A 21108-nucleotide genomic window follows, 5' to 3' on the forward strand; every position below is an offset into this window, starting at 1 on the left:
TGGCAATTTATACCTCAAAAACAGCTCAATTCCGGGCCTCGAGAGTAGAGAACCCTCTTAAGAGAGATGTCTTTCATTTCATTACTCTATAATAACTGTTATATTTTAGAGAACTAAAACGCAAGATTATCTAACTTAACACGGATAATTCGTATTATTGTTTTGACTTTAAAATAGCGGTAAGCTTGAATCTAGTTGGTACCGCCACACGGTACTATCTTTGATTTTAGGCCTGAGTTTAGTCCGGCCTAAGACGTTAGTACCTGTCATTGAAGAAATGGCTGCATCCTGAAGCCAAATGAAAACAGTGTAAAAGGCCGCCATGTTCCTCTTGCATACATCTCAATAATTTGAATCAACTTTTCGAACTTTATGTGCAATATTATGGCCCATGTTGCACACAAACCATATGAGGGCAAGTAAGCAAGTTTTATCCCGTACGAAAAACAGGTGTAATCGAATTTTAAATGCATTTTTTAAATATTCTTTATCGTCCTATATCTAGAAGGTGCTACACGCTCATTTCAAAACGCCACATCGAAGAGTTATTTTGCAGGTTAGCAGAAGTCAAATCATATTGAAACAAACTGTCGAACGAAATTTTATAATTGGATTCAGAGATGAAAATTGTTTTCGTTCGTTAGTTTACCTATGGCTATCAAAATGAGTGAAGTTTAATTTGCTCACATTTTTTTAGTTATTTTTACATGAGGAAAAGAATATATAATCACAATTTGTTCCCTTTTCTAGTTGTATCTTCTCACAAAGAACGCCATAAGCAAGTGGAAGTTTATATATATATATATATATATATATATATATATATATATATATATATATATATATATATATATATATATATATATATATATATATATATATATATATATATATATATATATATATATATATATATATATATATATATATATATATATATATATATATATATATATATATATATATATATATATATATATATATATATATATATATATATTTATATTTATATTTATATTTTTACTGCTTTTGAAAGAGTTCAAAACTAAGATTGAATCAAAAATTGCAAATGAAGCCATGCCATATAGCCTAAGTAACACTTTTAAATAAGACGGCAAACAAACTGTTACAAATATTCTCATTTTGATCGTTATTTAAATGTTATCGGAGCTTGCTTGTATTTTTTCGAAATTTATAATTTTCTAGCATATCTTGAACGATTTGCATTTCCGCTGTAGTACAAATTTTCGTTTAATTCATTATGATAGAATAGATATGCACAGGGTATGAAAGAGCTGTGAAAGCTGAGACTAGACAGATGACTTGGCAAAATGACGCAAAAAGTTACGGAAAAATTGCTTAAATCGTGTTGGAACTTAAGGGGGGTTGTGTAAGGTGTTATCGGCAAAAAATTGGATACTTTAATTTTTTTTCGATGCAAAGCTTCTTTGTCTTTTCAGTCAGGCGCCACATCGAAATCTTGTTTTGCGGTATACACCATAACTCAAAATCTACTGGACAAACGTTGAGACATTTGCACAGTTATTTTTCACAGCATTTCACAAGTAATTAAGGGAGCTTTTATTTTTTGGTCGATTTTCGATTTTTTCGTAGTACTTTGAAACCAAGGTCCGATTATTGCTAAAACAACGATTAACATGTTATTGTAAAATAATAATATTTAGCAGTTTACAAAAAGCTCTTGTAGTTGCCTGGGCAATGATGCGAAGAAGAAGAATTGTGCAAAATTCAGAACGATTGGTCCAAGAAATTTTGTCTGCATCCAGTATTAGGTTCAATTTGTAAATTTATAATTGTCAATTCATTATCAGACAGATGGCAGACTATAGGAAGTAACTAATTATAATTTTTATTAATTAAAAATACTGGACTTTTGGTATTTCAGGCATGATTGGATAATCGTACTGATAATTTGAATTACTTCATTTTCAGCAAAGTAGGTATGCCAAATTCTATATGCACGGTTAGTAGACTAGTTGGGTAGGATGGTGTAATAAGCCCCACCAGGCTAAAATTTCAGATTTCCATTCCATGGACGACATAATTATCTGAAGCAAATAAATAATTTTTATGGCATTTTTCATGTGTTGCAGAACAGCAACTGATACAAACTTTTCAAAAGAGGTAAGCTTCCACTCTTTTTATAAGCATTTGATTTAATTTGGAACAGTCAGATTTGGCTGAACTGACAAACTACTAAGTGTAATGTTAGAGAAGCTCTTCATGCCCTTGGAGTGGCCAGCGCCTAACAATACAACTCTATAACGTTCTCGTTAGTATGCACCATTATTAGCAAAATAACGTTTTAGTAAATTATGGATCTTAAATAATAAATTGTTTAAGCGGTTACTCCACTGTAGAATTTTAAAACATTCGATTTTTTATTTATTAGTCTAAAATGTGCTTTAGGATGTAAAAAATGATTTCCCAAAACATGGAGAACGAAAACAATTCAAAAATATAATTTTCAATTTTACCGCAACGCTTCTTATGTATAACCCATGTGTACTGCAAACTCTAACCGCGTTTTTCTCGAAACCACTGGCCGGATAATGTAACTCGAGCAAATGATTTTTGGTCGCTTTGAAATTTTCACAGTATATTCAAAATTGGTTTTTCTAGTCACGTACACAGGATTACATATTTTATTGCTTACCTTTTTATTGATTCACGATTTTGTGTAGATTTTTATGACATTCTCTACGTTTTTTCACTCAAAACTGCGTCATTTCGCTTAAAATCAAAATATCGAAAAAATCCTACGTACATCGCTATTGACATAAGGAATCAGAAAAACTTTAGTTTTTGGCGCTGGGTCAAAAATCACGGGAGATAGATTTCCGACCGTGGACCCCTTCCAAAAAAACGCGCATGAGGTAAAAATGCTGCAGTGCCGCCATCTTATGATGAAATTGCTCGAAAAAAATATTTTATTTGATACAATACTTATGTTATAAATCCCATTCAACAAGATGTCGATTCACCATTTTATTGAGCAATAAAAAAATTCTCGAAATAATCAGACTATTAAATGGCATAAACAGTGAATTTTAAATTAACTTTATTGTACAGTTTTTTAACATAGCCGTGTATTGCTGATCAGAACGCAGCAATGCAAATGGCAGCATCATGTTACCGGAAGAAGACAAAAATATGCAAAAATTTGTCATGCTTCTCTTGCATACATTTCGTTATTTTCAATCCTCTCTTCGGCTTTCTTCTGGATAAATATGGCTCTCTTTGCTCGCAATAATGATGGCAATAAATAAGCCAGTTTATTAGGTAGGAAAGACAAGCACTGTCGAACTACGCTAATAAAATAAAATACCAATTAATGCGTAGAAAACTACGCATTTTCAATTAAAGTGGAATAACCCATTAAGTGGGTAAAGAGTTCGTATCCATAAATGAATACAGATCTTGTACGTCAACCTGGGTATGTTTTACCCTTTATTTTTCGCAGAACCGTTACAACAAAACGCGTGAAAAATATCCATTCATGAAAATCGCGCCAGAATGAAAAATACTGTCAATAGAATTATTTCCGAATTAAAAAAGCATAAAATAACATTCATTTCACATTATTGTCTCCTTAACTACTTAACAAAATAAAACCGCCAACTGGATATATTTTTAATGGCTGAATCTTTTGGCTGCTCTAAAAATGCCAAACGCATATTTGCAACATCCTCAGTAATTTAAACAGCCGTTTTTATGGGCATTGCCGAAATGTTCCGTTTCCGCCACGTACTCAGATGCAGGCCGGTAATTTGCAGCTTCCGCTACGAACCTTAGTTTGCGGGTTAACTCGCTTAAAATAATTCTTAATGACTTTTCACTCATTATTAAGATCAGTATATCCATTGACATTATCTCATCGAGTAGTTGTGAAATGAATAAAAAGCACCAATAAAATACCCATTTTTTGACAGCTCGAATAACTTCCGAAAATGGGCAATTTGAATATATAAAATGGGTAAAGTTTTTTTTACCGTGTTTATCTACCCGCATTTTTTATTTCCTCGTTCTTTCCTTCTCTCTACACGCTTGATTCCAATTGCACATCAAAGGGTTACAGTAGAGCACGTTTGGATAAATTGAGATCTATTCAATCAATTCAGATCAAAGTTGGTTTTGTGAATTAGAAACAGAACTACAATAAGAATTGTTTTGATTCTTTTCTTTTTGCTTATCGCTAAGAGAATAAGCGGGACCATTTAATTCGTTAATATAAATCGATAACATATTTTCACGAATGATTGCCCATATATCTATTGTATCACACATCAAAGAAAGTAAATAACGGAAGAAAATTATCGTTTTTAGGGGATAGATCCAAACAAATGACAATTGGATATAGATCGTAAAATGCAATATTTTATGAATTTACTACACTGGTCGTTAGCAAATTGAATCAGAATGTTAACAGCTTAGAAATTAGCTCCACAAATACCCTAAGCTAAGAGTAAATAATTGATTTTAAATATGTGCAATGTTCCAATAAGAATAAAATCACATAAAACTTCTGAATACAAAATATTTTGAAATTTATTGTGAACACAACGGTGATCAATATATTTATTTCGATTTTTGGCATTAATCGTTCCAATTTGCATTGATGCATTATAGAAATATGTCTATATTCTGTCTGCCACAGCGCAAAAAAAATTAAATATAAGGCTCGTGAATATAAATGATCATTCTGTCAAAGTTTAATTTTCTGTTTGATCTTTGTTTACTTTTTATTTAAACCTCGCTGAAAAACGTGTATAATTTTAATTCGCAGTCCTTCATTGATAATTGATCTTTATTCCAAACTTGTGAAAATTCACTTGAAACGAAAATAAATGTTCTCCCCCACGTCGATAGGTATCATGTTCAATTAGAATGACACAGTTCATTTTAAATTCAAATTGAAATATTTTAACCAATTTTTTAATCAAAGTATGAAATCTCGACAAACATATAATTCCGGCTTAAAAGCCAACTGTCAAAATTCTCTTTGAAAGGGAATTCTGGACAAACCGTTACTCGCCAATCACAGATGTTGGCAGAAAACAAAAGAGAAAAATTTTCTCTTCCAATAACTGCTATGAACTGTGTTTATCCAGCGACGGTTTGTCCGGTATTTCCTTTCAAAGAGAATTTTGACAGTTGGGTTTTAACCAGTAATCATATTTTTGTCGAAAAATAACTATCATGGCACCAATTACAACCGATGGTTTAGCAACCTCTAACTCGACGAGTGCCTATTCAAACTGAATAAAAACATGCATATGTATATCAGTTTATTTTCTTTTGTGCATATTATGTCACTACAAAGTACTGCACATCATCGGCCAACTTTCAACTATCCAACACGTTAAAGTTCTATGTTCAGAAACATATCAGCATCAAGTTGACAAAATTGTTCTCAAACCCTATGGAACGAGATATTTGACGAAGAAAAGCTATTTTACTGCAAGAAAATATCGGCATGAATTTACTCATTTTCTTTAACTTGAATTTGTTGTTTTTTAACATTGACGTGTAACGCAGATCAGAACGCAGTCATATAAATGACAGCATCGTTTGATTAGCTTACCACATAATTTAGGCCGGTTTAAAAGTTAGTTCGGTTTAAAAACAGTTAGTACGGCTTTGTGCTTACGGCTATAAAGTCGAAACTCGTTTTTGGTTCCGGTTCCAATTTTAGGAGACCATACTGAATAAGTACATTCTGATATTCATTTCCTCAGACAATTTAAGCAACATAAATAAAATGCAATGATCAAATCTTCATACTCTAACGCATTCCGTACAGGCCAGCACCAGAATAGTAGCTTTCTTTCGAAACAGTTGTCAGACATTTATTTCAAATAGGTACAGAACATTTGAAATGATGCACAGCCCGGAAATTAGATTTCACTCAGTTCACTATTTCCATTCGAATGAAGAGGTTCGAAAGAGCCCCATTGGTTTTCGTTCGGTCTGGCCTCGGTCACCTTTTTATGCCTTTTCTTCCTCTTTTGGGGCAGCACGGTCGAATTCCAGTACATACCTATTTACGAGAGCCACAGTTCCGATTTGAAAATAAATTTCCATCGTATTCCTGCTCTGCGTATTTTGTCGGTGTAGATATCTATTGACTTCGTTTTCAGGAAATTTTTCAAAACGTGTATTTCACACGTTGTTTTGTTTCTGTTTAGCAACAAGAAAACAGTTCTATAAAATCTGAGCTTCTGAGCTACATAGATGTTTGTGCTGAATAAATTTCAACAGAATTACATCATTGCGTTCCGCGTATTCCCGTAATAATGGTTATGACAGTTTTAGTAGTCGAACAGCTTGTTTACTGCAAACTGACTCGGACGAAACAACAAACTTGCTACAAAAACATCAGTTGGGGATTAAATCGCTAAAAAGAAGAATACTCACAGCTGTCCTCACGCTTTCCCCAGCCTACGACGGTGCAGTTGGTCCCGGGCAGCAGTTCGCGCATGTGGAGTGGTGGGAGACAAACCGGCAGCAAATGCTCGTGGAAAGCGACCCGGGTAGCGAGCTGTGTGTGCAGATGGCATAACAAAATAGAAGCATGGATGGGAGAGACATTTAGCTGGGAAAACTTTCGGTTCAAGACTATTAGGCTTGCAGTAGTACCTGAAACAGAGCGATATCGTTGTCGTGTGGGATGTACAAGTTGTACAGGGGATGTGGTATCACCGCCTTGACCTTCACCCGCTGACCGTAGTAAGTGTGCGAGTGGCGTCTGGTGATTCCCAGCTGAATTGTCCAATCGTTGACATTACGCATCGTGTGGCTAGCGAAGATGGAGATGAAGATAATTAAATAATATAGCTCGGTTACTATATTCTGCCCATGGGTAAACTTACTTCCCAATGCAGTGCGATGCCGTCAGGACCCATTGGTCGGCGATCAGGACTCCGGCACAGTAGAATATCTCCTCCGGCCCGCCGAGAATAGCCGCAATGAAGGGCCAGTCACCGGGTTTGGATGATGTTCCTCCCACTATACGAGTTTGTGGTTTGTGATACTTTTTGTTGGGAACTTTTCCACATTCTGGAATGAAATAAATTTTCAGTTTTAGAGACATAATTCGACGATAATTCTCTAATCACTAACCAAAATTAGAGCACGTCAATTCCGCCACTGGATATCTTGAGTTAATCTCGCAACTGTTGAACTCTTTTATCATGTTAGTGTGCTTTTTCTGATACATTCGCCACATTGAGGAGGCATCCTTGCTGCCTACAAGCGTCCGATTGGAGCCCCGCATGGTAGTCCGACTTGAATTAACTGAGCTGTATCCTAGCATTGAACAGATCAGCGTAGGCGAAGTCGCCGGGTCCCAATTTTTCACACACGCTGGAGCCCACTGTTTCATGTCCGCTTTGTATACTTCCAAAGTTCCTCGACCCAAGTCTCCGTTCCGTTCACTTAAGCGAACTATGTGAAAAAAATAATGATAAACGTTTCTATTGCGATACTGTCCCGAAAAAAATCCACTTACTGCAGTTTCTCTCATCTTGACCATACGGACAGTCCTGAACACCATCGCACACGTGTTTCTGGCTCATACACCGCCCATCGCCACAGTGAATGGCATTTTCCCCGCAAAACTCACAGTGTGACTCGTCCGTCTGATCTTGACAGTCCACGTGTCCATCACATCGCCAGTCGCTCGGAATGCAACGCCGTTTGTCGCACAGAAATCCCGAACAGCTGACAGGTCTTCTCGCTCGCAACAAAGATTCCTTATACTCAGCCATCCCGACGCACTCTTCCTGGTCGGACACTGCGTCGCTAAAAATTGGACACCGAAGATACTCTGGCAGTTCCAGTCCAAAGACATCGAAAAAGAAGCTACACCGACGCATAGTTTCTAAGAAAGCAAGATCAGTACAAAATAAACTTCAGTTCTAATTGCTAGAAAAGATAAGTTTAAAGACCTACCAGTACACAGACTTTTACAGGGCGGCACCGTCGTCCCGGTGGTGCCGCATTTAGGCACAAACAGAGAACATAAGAATAGTGGAACAAGCTCGTAGCATTGAACGTCGACCAGCGCCTCAAAAAGATCAATTTCCTGGAAATCATCGCTCTGGGTAAGTGAAAGTGAACGTGCGAGCAACCATAAACACAACCAGTAAGTAACAGGTTGGCTGAGTCCCCTCCTCGGAGAGAAACGACAATCGGGAGGGGAAGAAGCTTACTTACCATTTGTGCTTCCGGCTGGCCGAAGTGTCCGATATAGTTGGGAAAAACGGTGTAGTTGTAGGGAACTTTGTGCTGTTGGCAGAACTTGACAATCACCGGCAGGCAGACACCGGGTGCCGGATTTTTATCCAGCTTGAAGGGTGGCGGAGCCGTAGGTTCTGCCATCGGCGGTCGGTTATTTATCGTGCGCACGACTGTTGTCTGGTTAACATAGGTCACGACCGGATTCTGGCTCAGGTAGGAGGCTAGCCCGGCTGCAAGCGCTATCAGGAGAATTGCGTTGACCGCGATCTGGCACATACGAAATTTCGTCCGACTGCTGTATGGACACCGTCCGGTGCTTTTCCGCGATTTGAGGATCTGCAGTTTCTATGTGAAAAAGCCATAAAACAAACCTTGATGTATACATTCTCTTATTGTTATGTAGCTTGTGCGGTTTGTGAAAAAGTAGTGTTAATAATATAACTGAATTTATTACAAATGGTGAAATGTGAACGTTTTTGGCATTTTTTTAAAGCAAGTAAACAACTAAGCCTCATGATTCTAGGTATAGCATAATGAGCCTATTTTTGACCTATTCCAATTATACACTACCCTTTGGAAGCCGTTCGTCGGAGCAGCGTCTGTCATATTTGTTAAACGCATTACACGGTGTTCCTAAAACCGTTATTAACTAAAAAAATGACGTTTAATTGTTAATTTACATTAAGAAGAATATTAAACAGAGTCATCTACATCAATAAATAGGCGATATAGTTGATCTCAACTATATGTATTATCATTATTTAGTAAATATTTTTGTTTTAAAAATAGCTGCCTATCCATTTTATATACTAGTTGATTGCAATTGCTGTATAAACATCTGAATGTCAAATTGTCATGATAAGTTCAATTCGACAATAAAACTGACAATAGTTAGATATATGAGCAGATGAACTTGTACTAATAACATCCCCTTTGACCAGTTTTAACATCTGTCAACCCAACCAGCGATTGTACAAAATTTCCAACAAAAACCGTATCATAACATAAATTGATCAGAATCAGCAAATACCTTCATATTTTTTAAATTTATGGTTTTATTTTTCCATCATTTGTAGTTTGCGTTCATTGCATTCAACTAATGTATAGGTCATCGTTTTGAATACAAAGATATTCACTAAATAGTGATAATACATATAGTTGAGGATAATTATGTTTTCTATTGTTTGAAGTAGGCAATTCTATTTTATATTCTTCTTAATGAAAATTAAAGATGAAACGTCTACTTGTTCAATAATGAAAAAATAATTAGAATCGGTCAACAAACCATTGAGATATGGCCTTTTGAAGTAAACATTCCGACTTTTATCCATTTTTTTTTAATTTACACATTATATTTAATGTTTGGTAGACAACCCTATTTTCATATTTTTTCAGTGCACCATATAAATAACATCTTTTGTTCATTATATTTATGTAATTAAATGGTAAGGTTTTCCTTTAAAAACCGCGACACGTGTAAACGATCTAAATAGTCAATGAACAAACATGGATTCACGCTTGAAGTCTGGTAGAAAACCCATCTATGACCGCACACCACATCCAAACCGTTATAAATTTTGATTCCGTTAATGAAATATTTTCAAACTTGCAGGGGATATATTTGATTACTATATCTTTCGAATGCCATGTACTAAATAAGTAGACAAATATTTTTTTGTTTATAGAGATAGTACCAAACCCGTGGGTGTTTGCCGGTAGCCTTATGAAACGTGTCATAAAACGTCAAATCGCAATTTCTCTCGAATCTCTCGATGGATCATTTTGAAATTCACTGAGAAGATGCTTGGATACTGTATCTTTCGGATGCCGTATGACAAATTTATGGTCATTTTTTTGTTAATAACGGTTTTAGGAATACCGTGATGGAAAATCAACTAAATAGTACATTTTAAATAGTAAACCTGATTGCTGTTCATCTTAGCCTGTCTATGTTTAATCTCAGTCGAGGTCATTGGAATTTTGTAAGATGAAAAATTCAAGCGTTTCTTGGATGGGGCAATGGCTCACATTTTGAGGGTTTTGAATTTAACATATATAAACTACATTATAAGTTTAAGGCGGGCGTCTGGTGTAAAGTGATCAAACCGAAAGTTATTTTGTTCTACAATTTTGAAGGTAAGGCGACAATGGATCGTTCGTGCAATGTTACCATTTATTTATACAATAATTGTGCACGAAAATAAAGTATTTTTAGTCACATGGCTCATACGATCGTTACAAGAGTAGACGTCTAACTATTTCCACGTCGAGGAGCGCCGCGGCGAACACGATAACTCTTGATAACATTGTTTGACACAGGAAATTCAATAAGATTTGTAAAGTTTTGAGTTGTAGTTACTCAATGAACCAAACAAATAGAAAAAAGTTCGATTTTCGGAAAGTGCCTTCATGAGAACCGAATAATTACATATTTTGCTGTAAAATTCGCTCTTTTTTTAAAAATAATGAGAAGTATTTTTTTTATTCAGTTTTCTGTGGTTCATATTGGCGCATTGTCATGAAAAAATCAAGTCAGTAGTTTTTGAGTTATCATGTTTCGAGAAAAACGCTATTAAAGGGTGTCCCACATCAAATTGCATGACGGAAAAAACGCTGTAGAAAATCAAGTCATTGGGTATTTTCTCTTGCAAATTTAGGTAGAACTAGTTTAGAGTGTATTTTCTACACTATATTTTTTTTGCTGTCAGTTTTTCGAAAATTGTTGCCGATGGATTGAAATTTGCGTGTGGTTCAGCAAATACGCGCAAGAAATGCAGGGCTGCTTAAAACAAAAGAAGCTAAGCGTGGCCACCGAGATTGAGGGAGACCCTTCTAGAGGTTCAATACTAACAACTTAGCGGATACAAAAGAAGTCGTTTTTTTACCCACTACACCAGGCAACCCCTTAAATCAATTTACAAAAAAATATTCTTAGTGGCAAAAGAATGAAATTATTTTTGGGATTTCACGTAGGTCTGGCTTCAAGACGACTCAAATTTTCTGGATGGGGCGAGGTTTTGGATTGGAATGTTTGAAGTTGGATCTCTTTCAGTTAAAAAACAATATTTTTGATTCTCTACCAGTCTAAGATGGTCCGGGCAAATGGGGAAAAGGCTAAATTCGCGCATACAGTGTCAGATCTTCGTCAAACCTCAAAAAGCAGAATTTGGAGGAATATTTGTAGGTTTGTCCGGTTACTGTCCCAAATGTGAAACAAATCGCTTGCACAACATAGGTCGCTTGTACGCTAGTGTTATTTCGGTTGGTTTGAATCCCTTTGAACTTGTTGGCCATATGGGATCATCACTGTGTGATACCGAACTGCTATGCTACCGTTTCATCAATAAGAGGCATTGCGACATTGATGAAACGATGGCAATATTAACTTGAAACTATAAACGACTTTCAATTCAAACTTCTGCCATTTTGAGCAGTTACTAATAATTATTATAATTATTATAATTACAATAATTATTATTATAATCAAGTGTACCTTCTAATGCTGGCTTTAGCATGAATTTAAATCTATCCCCAGTGAGGGGCTCCCAAAATCGCGGGGCCCCTGTCCCATGCCCAGTGTGCCCATGCGTAAATACAAGCACGAGGCATTTCACGTGGATTTATCATGCCATTTTTGTTGAAAGCTATGAAGATGGGGCTAAGTAGCTTACCAACATAGAAGTTTCTTTTATGGAAATACAGTTCTTGAATCAAAACTATGGAAACTTTTTTTGTACAATGCGGGATAGATTCATAGTTGCTGTACGTTTATGCTGAAGAATAATTTGCACTACTCTAACCATACTCGATCACAGCACTACACTTCACTTATTGTACAGCAACTAGAAGATACTAAACGTGTTGACTCATGATCGCCTATAGCGAACCCCGACATGGGTATTAGAGCCATGGCCATCATTTGAATTCCATGATTTGCGAAGGAAGCAAACGTCATTTTTACGGGGTCGCTTGACACGGCAAGGGTACGATACCCACGATACTCCGTGCGCGACTGGCATATTATAGTTCTGCCAGCCATTTTGTCTTCGGCACCTTGACTTGAGGAACCCTGTTTTCAGTCGCTTCTTACGACATGGGAGCAAGAGCCCAGTGGATCAATTCTTGGCTGAGATACTTCAATCTGATGGCTGCCACACAGTTGATTTCGTCCGGAGAAAGATAATAGACTGTTATCAACATCCTAGTGGACCACAGCTATCAAAACGCTAGTTGCTGACAAATTTGGTACTATGCTACCGTTTCATCAATAAGAGGCATTGCGACATTGATGAAACGATGGCAATATTAACTTGAAACTATAAACGACTTTCAATTCAAACTTCTGCCATTTTGAGCAGTTACTAATAATTATTATAATTATTATAATTACAATAATTATTATCACACTAGTGTTCGAAATTCGCTTATTACGTTCGAAAACTGTCACCCACGAATTGGAAACTGCCACTAATCACGATGTAGTTAGTGAGATGCGAGGATATGTTTCGCGAACTATTTCACCGTAAAATCGGGAAATATTTGAGCTCATTTGAGACTTCTTTTAGTAAATTTTCGATAAAATAAATTCTTCCAAAAATCATGTAAACAAACATCAATTTTATTCTAAATACGCTCAACTTCTATCCGTCACGATTATTTTGTAATTTTTTAAGAGATCTTGCAACTGAAAAAGGTACAATTTATCGGCATATTTTGATTAATTGGAATAATCTCATGGAACATGGGGAGACTTGACCAGGCTTTCAACTAAACCTGCATAAATCTCTAAGTTTTCAATCCTTCTAAAGTCATTGAGATATTATGTACAACGGTATTGTGCGTGTTCATGATTTTTTGCAGAATTTTTAATTAACTTTTTCAAAAGTTATGAAAGTTTTTCCGTGAACGAGAATTTTGAAAAATCAGAACAAAAAATAGTGACATATAACATACTGTAATCCTTTTTTCCATATTGTCGGGATCCTTCATATATTACGACTGTTTTTAATGCATTTCCTTTTGAGGATTAGCTGTACTGCTTACATTGTATGTTCAAACGTCACGAAATCAGCCATGTTACTGCTAACATTGTTTACTAGTACTAAAAGATATAGACTGATATTTGGTGTGAGATTTTTTGTAACGCGATTAACATTAACAGTAGGTACCACAGCATAGTAAATATCAGAAATTTTTTATCTTTCTTCAGTTTAATGGCACTTGGTCAAGTCTCCCCATAAAATCTCGATCAAGTCTCTCCAACATTAATTATTGCATTCAATATCAATATCAATGTTACGATTAATGTAAAATCATTCTAGTTCATAAAGAGTAAAACAATGTATGAGTTCAAAGTTTAATAAAAAAAATTACATCATTTAACGCAAATTAATTAATTACGGAATAATTTCTTTAAGGAAAAGATTTTTCATTCCAAACTTTTAAAATTACCTTACAGGACCGAAACAAGTATAAAAGCATTTTTGAAAAAAAATTAAGAACCTAATGGAACACGTCATAGCCAATAATAGAATTCTGCGCTTGGTCAAGTCTCCCCATATTCCCCTAATTAAACTTATCAATAAACTTTGTAATAACGCAAAACATTTTTGTCAACAAAGCTATTAAATGTACAATTTTTTACGTTTTGTGGTTAAGTTTGACTATTTTCCTTAAACAGATCGATAGAATTCATACATTCCCATGCACTTGTTTTTCTTATTGAATGTCGGAAAGATGAAGAAAATTTGCAACATTAGTACTTCAAAAATGCTCGAGAAACATCTCAAAATGCGATCAATGTTTCCCTGTTTTATAGTACAGCAAAAATTTTCACAATTAAATTTTCTAGATGATGAACTTCCAGTTCAAAATCTATGGATAGTCCTGTTCATTCAATGCACGCTCACTAGGGCATTGCAAAAATTTTTTTTTTTAATTCTCAAAGGCCCCCCCTCTCATATTGTGACAAATGTCAAAGTAAGCTCAGATGCCAAATTTCACATCATTTGGACAATTCTAGACCCCCGCCCACTTCGCTTGAAATTTTTGAAATTGGTACTATGGGAAAATGTGGAGGAAAAATATATTAAATGCTATAACTTTTGAAATAGCAATCAGAAAATTACAATTTATACCTCTTTTTAAAGGAAATAACCTTTGTATTGAAATGAAGATATTCCTGTTCCTAGAAAAATACGGGATTGTGGGGTATTGGGTCATATTGGCCCCAAAATCCCCTATTTTTTGAATTTTTTCTGCTCCGTGGTGCAAACCATACATATTTTGCAGTTTTTCTAATGTGAAAAAATCTCAGAAATCGAACGGAACCTTTTAGACCTTTGTCCGAATACGAGAAGTTGGGGTTATAGGGCCTTTTGTCATTTATGTTAAATTTTATCATTTTCTCGTGCATATATCTCTATTATTCTTCATTTAATTTTAATAAATTGTACCTAGTGTCCGCCAAATTCATCGTCACAACGCAACGCAGCGCATTGTTTTAGTGTTTCGAGACATTTACCTGCTAAGTCTTTTTATTACCCACACAGTACGGTAAGAAAACTAAACTAGCCTAACAGCAAAAGAAAACTTTTCATATAACATAAAAAAACGAAAGACATCTTACCTTTCCCTGGAGCGACACATTCGATCCGTTCGATAGTCGTACGATCGTCTGCAAACTGGCTGGCGTCGATGCACTTTTGATAATCACGGAAGAACCGTTCGGTTCGCCATTGTTGTCCTTGGTAATTTCGTCCATATTCCGTGCGATCGGTTTCGCAACCTTAGGCATTTTGGCGGCATGCGATAGTAGCGGTGCTTCCATGATTTTGGTGTTGTAACTCGGACTGGAGGTTTGGCTGAAACTATCGCTGGAAATGCTGGAGTCCTGTCGCATACTGACTCGCGGTGGTACGGATCGTACGGTGGCCGGATTGAGGTTGTCCGTAGAACTTTTACTAGCGTCCTGCTGGTTGTTTAGGGGTTTCTGGCTGTGTTGCTGTTGATGATGGTGTTGTTGTTGTTGCTGTTGTTGCTGCTGCTGTTGCTGTATTTGATGGCTTCGCATCGTTGAGCGGTTCATTTTGCAGGTGTGCTGCAGCAGGGGAGCTTCCATATTTTTACTGTTATACCCTGGGCTTGAGGTAGCCGAGAAGCTGTCGCTTGATATGTTGGAATCCTGTCGTTGGTTGATTTTCGAGTGATGCAGCTGATTGAGCGAAGGTGTAGTCTGCATCGACCGCCGGAAACCTGTCGGGCGGCTGTAAAGCTCTTGGACATTCTCTAGGCTGGATTTGTGACTTAAGAGTGCATTATTGAGCTGCTGCTGTTGTTGCTGTTGTTGAATTTTGTGTAGCTTGCGAGACTCGAATGCCTGCTGAGAGCGCGAAGGCAACGCAGGAGGAGTAGTGATTCGTGTGGGTGGTGGGATTTTTGGAGGCATGTTATTTTGTTTTCTGGTCGGGACCATTGGCAGCCGACGAGAACTTTTACTTTCAATGCTACGAAGCGAGCTGTTGTCGATTTTTTCATCGTTTGAGTTAGGTGACACTGAACTGGATGTTCGGATATGGTTACTTTTGGCGTCAAAGTTGAACACGTTTTTCTTCAAACTGAAGGGTGAATCATTCATTTGCAGCGAATCTATGGTGTCAGTTCGATGCAGTTCGGATGAAAGGAAGCTGTCCAACGACGATTGGGTGTCTTCGGATGAAAATCTACTTCGGAAGGTGCCTTTAGTAGAGCCTGCCGTTGTGAAGATAGATCGATCATTTTCATTCGCCGACACGTAGCCGGTATCAATGGTTGTTTGTGATTTATTTGAATCACTGGACGAACGGTTGGACTCTATCGAGGACATCTTTTTGTTGAATATCACAAAGTCATCCGTGTCTCCAAGGTCATCGAAGCTAGTCGTACTTACACTAGTATGGCAGGAACCGATGGTTTTGGTTTTATTCGTTGCAAAAAATCCAAATGTCTGCTCATCAAATGCAGACTGGCAAATCCTATCGGGACGATACTGGGAGTAGCTCTTTGGCTGCTGGTGATAACCTTCATACGTTACACCCGGCGATCGATTGGGACCGTCGAATGATTCCGCTTGTCGATGAGTAAACTTGCCTTGAAATGTTCGCTTTGGCACAGGTGGAGGAACAAGTTGTAACCCGGGTGGTTTCTTGATTTGTCGCTGAGGGATCTGAAAATTTTCATTTTCAATCATCGGGAACGAATCAGACGAATGACGCCGCCCGCTGGTGCCTTTCGGTGGAGGCGCCAAATTGATTGCCTCCAACAGTTTGTGTTTCTGCTCCAGTAAATTCAACAGTGAGTGATTTGTCAGACTGCCGGCACGTGTCGTTCTGGAAGCAAAAAGTATGGCGCATTATTTCACATTATCATATTCCGATGCACCGAAGCGTCCTTCTCGGCCATAGTTGGGTGGAGTGCAGCTGGAAATGGACTAATTGCTGTTGCCATTTGGAAATTCTCCCGTGGCACTTACCTCTTGTCACGTTCGTCCAGCGCGCCGCTTCCAGTTCGGTCCGAATAATTAAAGACTGTCGCATCGCCAACACCCGCCTCGGGTGCATAGGAACAGTTCACAAATGACGACGCCATGTCGATTATGGAAATGGGAATCACAGTGTGTCTGGAATGATAGCAAAGGAGAATGGAAGAGAGTGAAAAAAGAGCATAATATGTTTAGAGATGTGGTCAGCTGGAAAGTTATAGGCGCCTGCCATGCTCGTACTCTGGCAGCACAACCCACCATGGGACTCCACCAGCAGCTACTATCAGCTGGCCAGAAGCAATGTCACTGGCGTTGGGTGACAAAAAACAGAAATGCCACATTAATTCACCTAATGGTGTAGTTATGCCTAACTAATGTGGGAATATGTTATAATAATACATGAATATGATAAACTTATTGTCATTTTCAATGCTACTTAACCTTTTTACATTTCTTATAAAAGAAATGTATAAAATTCGCTTGAACTATCAAGATTTTTTTCGAGGCCCGGAGAGCCGAGTCTTATATACCAATCGAATCAGCTCACACCCAGACAAAACGCTATTAATTTGTTTTTGATTCTTAAATGTTAGATGCTTAAATGTCCAAAAAGGCACTTTTTGCGGTTTTTTTTTGAAATTAATGTCGAAATTGACAACATAGATAGACATTTTATACATTTTCAGACGAATACCTTTCGAACAAACTATAGTTTGTTGAAATTGGACAATTAGCGAAGGAGATATTAAACATTAAATACGAGTGACGCATTCTTGCCGTTTCCCAATATCTAGAAATAATACCAAAAATATGAAATTAACTATTACCGCGAAAATGGCTAAGTTGAGGTCAATAGCATCTTCGGAGAAATTATTGTATTTAAGAAGATCTTTCTTTTGACATTATGTTTTCACCGATTAATCCCCCTATAAGTGAGATATTTGCATTAATTTTCCTTTTAGTCATTATATTCAGATAATGTCTTCTACAAATTTATAGCTCTTCCTTTTGCGAACAACTTTGCTGAAGATACTAAGTATCTGTCTTGTATATTTCAAAAGTTATAGCATGTTATTTTTCGTTCAATATAGTAATGATCCGTTTTAATATACCAGCCACATTTTATTTCGATAAAACCTACCACAGCTTGGATTAAGCACCAATCAATTTCAAGTTGTCTGATTGTGTTTTGATCACTTATCAATCTGCAATCTTTCGTTTGCCAGTATCTTCCGACAGCTAATTTTCTAACCTATGACTCTTTGATCGACCTAAAATATATCTCGGAAATCGAAAACCGAAATAAATGTACTTGATGTGGAAACAAAGTCATTATAAACTCGACCACAAGAAACTTCTTCGTATACTGTCTACTTAAGGATTATTTTTGAGAATATCTTTTTTCTATTACATCGAATTACACCAACTACACCATTTTTGGTAGTTTGTTAAAAGAATAATTTCACGGTTTCTTTCAAAATTTGACGAACCTTCTCCCATTCGTTCATTTGTTTGAGTAGTTTATGTTAAACAAGTGTCTCAAATTCATAAGTACAATGAAGAAGTGGACTGATTTGGGAGACACGACTTATTTTTGTGATTTTTTGAAAGGGAAAGAAACATCCTAACTTTTTGAAAATTCATGTATACTCCTACATACTTTTGGGAAGTTAAAATAAAAATTCTCCTTGGAAACTTCACAATATGGCGGAGTAAAGGAATATTTCCTTACTGGAAAAGTGGAGCTGATAGTTATGATTGAAATCAATGAAACAACAAAATTACCAATTTACATAAGTATACCTTCTGTTTGTTTTTCTGTACCCGTTTTTTCCGCGGTTTTCTAGAAATTACATTTTTTTGATGAATTTTTGCCACAGAAATGGTTAAAATGTTTGTTCAGTCTATCTTCTGACCTCGCACAAAGCAGAAGAAAAAAATCGCTACGCTATAGCAGGCTATAGGCACCAGTGAAGCAAGCCAGCCTTTTGTTCTATATCAGTGCAAAAACAATAATATATCGTTGCCCGCGGTTGCGGAGTGCAATGAGTCTACCAAATGAAACAAAAGAGCTCGTGCTACGGGATAACACGATTTCGATCGACTTCAATAAAACTTGTGGTAAACCCACAGTTCAGGAAGTGGAACAGTTAGTTTAAGTTAAAATGGAGCAAAATATCGCTGAAGTTACGTACATTCATTGTTTTTTAATCACGTTTAGAAGTTTAGCACAGACAGAAAGCTTCATTGCAAAGCACAACATGCAACACGAGGTCGAATTAAAAAAAACCAGATTCAAGATCCACATTCACAAGCAAAACGACATGGTGGACGTGCGTATCCATGATCTGGCACCGTGCACTAGTGAACATTACATCAAACGAATTATGCCGCAATACGGAGAAGTGGAATCTATTACGAATGACGCTTGGAGAAATCTTTTCTTTCCCAACGGCGTTCGTATTGTGAGGATACGAGGAACTACCTTCTTACATGAATCTCGAATGCAAATCACAGAAGGAAGGCGTAACCTATAAGCAAACAACGCTAATCATATATCCCGGACAGTCTCTAACATACCAATTCTGTAGCCACACAGCCCACTACGGGAAAGCATGCGCCGAAGAAACTGGTCAAAACTCATATACTACAACCAACTCTAACAAGCAGCCACCGACACTCACAGATAAATCAAAAACAACGATCTAATTAATCAATAATGCAGGTACAACGACCACAACAACTGCTGCTAACCAGTCTATTTTCAACCATCAAAGACAGCGGTCACGATACTCAGTGTGCTCCTCCTTCCGTCTGAGCCAGTGCAAAGCGAACGAAAAAAAACAGTTACTTGTGTGCACTTGTGTGAAGAACAAAGGATACCGTTATTTGTATTCTTGGGTGATTTTTCGAGATGACTGAGTCTCATCAACAAAACGTGATTATTCGGCTTAATACAGTGGCGATTGACTTCAGGTCTTTTCGCATAAGACCAAGTATTCGTGATGTGGAACATCTGCTGAAGGTGAAAATGCAGCTTCGGTTTAGGGAAGTCACCTCCATACAGCTTGAACACGTCAGGCATGCGGTGCTGATAACCTTCAACAAATTCGCCCAGGCAAAAAGATTTATTTCGCAGAACAACATGAAACACGTGCTTGTTTGTGACAACGTTGAAATCAAGATTCCTATATACATGGATAATGGAAATATTGAAGTTAAATTACATGATTTATCTCCACTTACTTGCAAAGTGGCAATTAAAAAATTCATGTCGAATTTCGGAGTAGTAGAATCTATTACGGAGGACACATGGAGAAACTACTTCCCAGGTATTTCAAATGGTGTCTTTGTGGTGAAAATGCGGGTAGACCAACCCATTCCCTCCTACCTTACCCTGCAGTACAAAACAGAAGGGGGCGATACCATTACATAGCGAACTCTTTGTACATATCAAGGACAAACGAATACGTGCCAGTTCTGTGAACAAACGGCACACTACGGACAACCCTGCCCAGAAACCGCTGAGGAAAGCTCACCTGCAGAAAGAAATGCCAACACCGAAGCTCCAATATCTACACCTGAACCGCAAACGGTTACCAAATTTGTGGCTGCTGTTCAGGCAATAATGACAACTGTAAAAGCTGCGTCAAGTACTTCAAACTTAACAAATAATACCACCAGTGAAGAAACTACCACCAAGGATGGAGTGATCGCGAGTATCAAGGCAGTAATCAAGATGCTGATACGGGCGTAAACGACAACGAGAGAGACATGGATAACCCCGAAATTGGCGAGAGAAGGAACATCTTCCCGACGCGAAAAAAGATCTCCGCTCGGTATAGCAAGTTGCGCGCACGGGATCTTTCAAGCTCAAAATAAAATGTATTGTAATTTTTATTTTTTACATCTTGTAAATATATAAAAGACTTGAGCCGTGTCAAATAAACGAATTAAAAAAACTGCTGCTAACAAAGAACTAGCATCACCAATAAAGTAGCAAATATCGATGAAGGCGGATTTACAACAGCGACCCGTAAGAACTATAAACAAAACAGAAACTCTGATCGTCAACAGCAATAAAGCAGTACCGATGATGACATGGATGGGAACGATAACGCAAGAGAAGGCAGACTGAACGACCCCCAAGTAGCTTCATCGCCAAGCAAAAGGATCTCAACACGCAGCAGCAAGCTGTGTCAACAGAATCTGGCAGACAGGCATTCTTAGTATCATACTATGTTGCGTTTCGGCTTCGCCTCTTCAGAAACCGACACTAACGTATTGTCGGAATAGATTAGCGCCGGCTTGACGCAAATCCCTTAAAA

The 21108-nt window shown here is 37.2% G+C and overlaps 1 protein-coding gene across 4 annotated transcripts in view; it reads right to left on the reverse strand.

Annotated features, from left to right (window-relative positions):
* Positions 1 to 21108, reverse strand: part of LOC131687432 (uncharacterized) — a 148254-nt gene that overhangs the window by 19054 nt on the left and 108092 nt on the right. For 3 of the 4 annotated variants that reach the window (XM_058971512.1, XM_058971511.1, XM_058971513.1), the window contains exons 3-11: positions 16772 to 16918; positions 14891 to 16628; positions 8239 to 8607; positions 7975 to 8122; positions 7532 to 7903; positions 7144 to 7467; positions 6894 to 7080; positions 6661 to 6820; positions 6439 to 6562 (exon numbers count right to left, since the gene is read on the reverse strand). In XM_058971512.1, coding sequence (XP_058827495.1) covers positions 6439 to 6562; positions 6661 to 6820; positions 6894 to 7080; positions 7144 to 7467; positions 7532 to 7903; positions 7975 to 8122; positions 8239 to 8607; positions 14891 to 16628; positions 16772 to 16887 — 3538 coding nt within the window. In that variant the 5' untranslated portion in view covers positions 16888 to 16918. The remainder of the gene's footprint in view (positions 1 to 6438; positions 6563 to 6660; positions 6821 to 6893; positions 7081 to 7143; positions 7468 to 7531; positions 7904 to 7974; positions 8123 to 8238; positions 8608 to 14890; positions 16629 to 16771; positions 16919 to 21108) is intronic. The other variant, XM_058971514.1, reaches the window with a different exon arrangement.

The sequence above is a fragment of the Topomyia yanbarensis genome, chromosome 3 (genome assembly GCF_030247195.1).
Source record: "Topomyia yanbarensis strain Yona2022 chromosome 3, ASM3024719v1, whole genome shotgun sequence".
In the NCBI taxonomy this organism is placed as follows: domain Eukaryota; kingdom Metazoa; phylum Arthropoda; class Insecta; order Diptera; family Culicidae; genus Topomyia; species Topomyia yanbarensis.